The sequence below is a fragment of the Oratosquilla oratoria genome, chromosome 7 (genome assembly GCF_046742065.1).
Source record: "Oratosquilla oratoria isolate Oo_2021 chromosome 7, ASM4674206v1, whole genome shotgun sequence".
In the NCBI taxonomy this organism is placed as follows: domain Eukaryota; kingdom Metazoa; phylum Arthropoda; class Malacostraca; order Stomatopoda; family Squillidae; genus Oratosquilla; species Oratosquilla oratoria.
In genome coordinates this window covers 58,712,447-58,717,320 of record NC_134783.1, presented here as the reverse complement: position 1 = coordinate 58,717,320, position 4,874 = coordinate 58,712,447, and the positions used below count along the sequence as shown (strand labels likewise).

Below are 4,874 nucleotides of genomic sequence, written 5' to 3'. Positions count from 1 at the left end.
TATGACTATTTCCGATTGAGATAAAAGGTGTCTTGCTTTATTTTGTCGGATAGAAAAACTATAAAGTGTAACATTATTTGTAGGGACAATACGAGGGGGTATCGTAAAGTTTTAATTATGACCATGAAGTAAATAAGTCAGAAACTTCCTTTATATTTGTGGTCCTTAAGACTTCTCTTCATAGTCACCGTCCAGAGTCATACATTTCTCCTATCATTTCTTGACCTTCCGCAGGCCGCTGTTGTAGAAGTCCTCAGATTGCGTTGAAAACCACTGTTTCATCTCTTGAATGACGTCTTCTGTGTCATCAAATCGTCGACCCCGCATTGGATTTTTCATCTCTGAGTACAAGAAAAAGCCGCTTGGGGTTAGAAAGGGAGAATAGGGCTGATGCGGCAAGGTTTCATAGCCACATCGCCTTGTTTTCACAACCGCAGCTTGAGATGAGTGAGCTGGTGCATTGTCGGCAAGGAGACGGACTCCTTTGGTGAGCATACCGCGGCGTTTCTTCTTCAGAGCATCTCGCAACTTGTTCAGAAGTGTGCAGTAGTATGCGCTAGTGATGGTCTGACCCTTTGCAAGGTAGTCTGTGAGGATGACTCCACGACAGTCCCAAAAAAACCGACAGCATGACCTTCCCTGCGGACTTCTGCACCTTAGCCTTCTTGGGGGGAGGGGATGTGGTGTGCTTCCACTCCTTGCTCATCTCTTTGGTCTCTGGATCTTACAGATAGATTTAGTTTCATTCATAGTTACCAGACGACCAAAGAAATCCTCTTCATCCTGCTCCAAAAGAGTCAACATCTGCCTCGACAGGTCACGCCATGTTTGCCATCGGAGAGTCAGTAAGCGTGGAACCCAGTGTACTGACACCTTAGACATATACAGTTCGTCGTAAATAATTTTCCACACACTGCCGTAACTAAGCTCAGTCTCATGCATGATCACGTGGAAGGTTACTTGTCCGTCTTTCAAGATAAGATCCTCCACTTTCTTCACTGTGGCCGCACTGTCCGTGAGTGATGGTCGTCCAGTTCTTGACTCGTCTGTGAGGGACATGTGGCCAGTTTGGAAATTCCTTTTCCATCTCACAACAGTGTCATATGACGGGCAATCATCACCATGGACAGCTTTCATTTCATCATGGATTTGCCGGACACTGTAACCCTTCAAATGCAGGAACTTAATCACGCTGCGAGCCTCAATCTTCTCCATTTTGCAGGTTAGTGACATCTAGCTCCACCTGTAAAAAATAAACAAACTTAAGAGAACATTTTTGCACCATCATGCACATGAGGACCGGTGATTACACTGGTAAACTTTCATTGACATAGCTGATTAACTTCCGGGTGATAATTAAAACTTTACGATATCCCCTCGTATTCTTCCTATTTTCAAAAATTGAGAATGGTAGAAAAACAATAATTATGATGCGAAAGAGACTTAGGAGTTCTTGTAAGTCCTGGCCTTACATCTAGGAAACAGTGTATTAACGCCAGAAATAGAGCTGTCAGAGCATTAGGTCTCATTGCTGGGCCGTTATAAATAGAAGTGCAGAGGTAGTTATCAAACGCTATCTGGCGTTAGTTAGACCCATCCTTAACTATGCTGTACAGTTCTGGTCTCTGGAAAGACGCAGAGTGCAGGGTGATCTAATAGAAGTATTCAAGTGGGTCAAGGGCTTTAACAAGGGTGATGTAAGCAAGGTCATTATATTGAGATAACGGGGTAGAATGTAAAGTAATGGATTTAGATCGGACAAATTTAGATTTAAGAAAGAAAAAAGCAAGAACTAGTTTGCCAATAGAGTGGATAACGAATGGAATAGACTTAGTAACCATGTAGTGAGCGCTGAAACTATTAGGTTAGACAACTGGAAGGGGATGGTAGGTGGTAATGGACATGAAACTGCCTAGTGTAGGCCTTATGGTCACTCTTATTGTCCTTCATTCTTATGTTCATTTGTACCCGACTCGTCTCACCTCACTCTTTCCGCTTTCTACCAAATCATCTTTTCATTCTTATTTTTCTTATCAAACACTTATCCTATCATACATCCTTCCTTCTCTTGGTCTCCCTCTCCATGAGTTTCGTTTCTATACTTCGAATATACTTCACAGTTTCTTTTTTCCAGCCATTCTTCATGTGATCGCTTCTTTTTCACCACCACCGCCAGCTCCTTCTGTTTCCTCTTAGCCTCCTCCTACCCCTGATTGTATCACCATGTCCACCACTGTGTCCCAACCTCTGGAAATTTGTACTTCACAATTTTATTTTTGCAGCCATTCTTCATGCAATCGCTTCATTTTTCCCACCACTGCTAGCTCCTTCTGTTTCCTCATAGCCTCCTCCTACCCCTGATTGTATCACCATGTCCACCACTATGTCTCAACCTCTGGAAATTTGTACTTGTCTACAAAATTCCGCCTCAGTCAAACAGCGTGTCCTGTGAGTCACGATTCTCATGTAAATAGTTAATTTGATATGTATTAGGCTTGCCGCTCTTGGAGCGTAATAAAATGATAAAAAAAAAGCCTCCTCCTGTCTCATACCGTTTTTGGGCAATTTAGCACTTTATCTTTGAAACTTTTCTACATCTCTCAAATTCACCTGTATTTTTTTTCATTCAACTTGCTGACTTCATTACTTCTCTACCTCCCATTCTCTTTTTCATTCTCAAGATATCCTCCATTCGTATTTTTTCCTTTGCCTAGATAATAATCCTATAGTGCATTTACAAATAAATTCTAACTCATTTGCACGAGTAAAAATGCCCATGGGTGTAAAACCTATTCCTTATAAAACTAGAACCAAGTATTTGAAAAGCTGTTGTCAATGATGTCAAATCATTCTGTTAATATAGCGACACATTTCCAATCTCCGGTCTATATGTTCACCTGTCAATCGGAAATATTGACTCGAGAAGACTTGACGTCATGTCGTCGTTCACGTTTGCGTTTCTCAACTACATGACGTCACGTTAGCATTGCTGGCGTTCATGATTCCCAATGACATGACGACGAGGCATGGACGACATGACAGTATATCATCGTTCTTGGCGTTGACGTGTCCCCATGATATGATAACATGAAAGACAGGCACTGAAGTAAAAGTGAAAAATCCACCCGAATAGGTGCATGAACTTGGTTCACACATACATGTCAATATCAAAACGCATTTTTGTATGTGTGTATCTTTGTGTGTTTGTTCAGGCACGTGTATGTAATTGTGTGTTATATGTGTACATGTATGTGTTCACTAAATTGGTTTTGTCTTACGCGCTTGATCCAACACCCACATTGAATGGCTCCTTTATCATTACTAGGGGATGTACCTAGTCACTGGTAACTATTTTCTTTCAAGATTTATCAACCCGCTCAGTATATACTGTATATATACATATATATATATATATATATATATATATATATATATATTTGTATACTTAAGACGCAGGTTTTCACTGATACACAGTTTGTTAAATAGAACAGCATTTTCACAGTTATTAATTTTCTTTCTAATGTTCTCAATTTTTCTAATAATTGGTCTCGTTTCCGGAGGATGGGCAAATACAAGCCGGCCATAGTCTTCCATTTTAATTGACGTTTCGACTACATGGAGTCATCTTCAGAATGTTACAAATAAGTCTAACACAGTTTACACAGTTACATATTAAACAATGGCAGAAAAGTACAGAGAACTTGGGATTATATACTGGCTAAGGGAGAGGAGTTCGGCGCGTTGACCTACGTGAGGTAACACGCCGAGAGGGAGGAGGGTGGTCAGGGGGAATTAGAGAGAGAGGGGGTAGGGGTACAATTCGGGTCACCTCATTGGTGACGTGCGGAGGGGAAGGAAGAGGGGTCGGGAGATGAGATTTTGTCCTAGAACAAGCATTGAAAAGAGGTATACTGGAAATCATATTGATTGAACATTGATGGCAGGAGCTTGTTCCTTAATAAGGATAGCTTCCAACATTTTCAATGCAACAAATCAAAGGAACTGAAAATGTTGGAAGGTCTACAATCATCTGTTATATGTCCTACTCTATTGTGGTATAAATAGAAAGGTGGGTTTCTACAATGGTACTTATCATGACCCTCATATTTGCAGTTCCTACAAATAATCTCATAATAACACTTTCGTGCTTTATGGCCCCATTGGCTACAATTACGGCACTCAAGTCTAGCATTCCTTGAAGTGCTTCATACTTTATGTTCAGATCCTCTGTTTCTGTAATCACTCCTAGAGTTCCTAGTTTCTTTCTGTTGTTGCATTCCTAATGTCATAACATACGGACTAATTGCTTTACTTTCTTGTTAACCTTGTAAAAGATAACACTGGTCCAAAAACATATTAAAAAAAAAAAAAAAATTGTATCACCCATAGTTTTAATGTTCCAGCACACATCTTTAATTTGTTCTATTGTGATTATCATTGGGTTTCCAAGAAAATTTCCTCACTTGAGAACGGTCTAGAAACACAATTATGATCACATAAAAAATTACAGAAGTGTACTAGAACACAAGAAAAACTATGGATGATACAAAACTTTTTGTAATGTTTTTGGATTTAGGATGTAAAAATACCTGGAAAAGGGGTGCCCTTTCCCTTTGGACAAATTTTGTGTTGACCAGTGTATTTTTTTGTATTCCAGTACACCTCGTTAATTTTTCTTTTGTGATCATCATTGTGTTAAAAAAAAAAAAAAAAAAAAAAGATCCTCACTTGAGGATGGTCTGCTATTCTGCAGTGATGTACAGTTTTTATGAAAGACCTTGAACGTGAGTATAACACAATTGAGTGGCACTTGTTTATCGACTCTTCTAAAGTAAGTTTGAAGGCAGTCCTACTAATGGAAATAAGTTTTCCTC

At 39.7% G+C, this 4,874-nt stretch overlaps 1 protein-coding gene across 1 annotated transcript; it reads right to left on the bottom strand.

Annotated features, from left to right (window-relative positions):
• Nucleotides 1-213: 213 nt before the first annotated feature.
• LOC143026812 (histone-lysine N-methyltransferase SETMAR-like) lies at nt 214-1,215 on the bottom strand. The gene is made up of 2 exons (XM_076187588.1): nt 729-1,215; nt 214-587 (listed from the first exon to the last, which is right to left on the bottom strand). The coding sequence occupies exons 1-2, from the start codon at nt 1,213-1,215 to the stop codon at nt 214-216; spliced, it is 861 nt and encodes a 286-aa protein (XP_076043703.1).
• Between the last annotated feature and the right edge of the window lie 3,659 nt (nt 1,216-4,874).

Coding starts and splice junctions, on each gene's coding strand:
- LOC143026812 (XM_076187588.1), bottom strand. CDS start 1,215: ATGGAGAAGATTGAGGCTCGCAGCGTGATTAAGTTCCTGCATTTGAAG. Junction 588..728: donor GAATGAAACTAAATCTATCT/GTAAGATCCAGA, acceptor TCATCCTCACAG/ACTACCTTGCAAAGGGTCAG.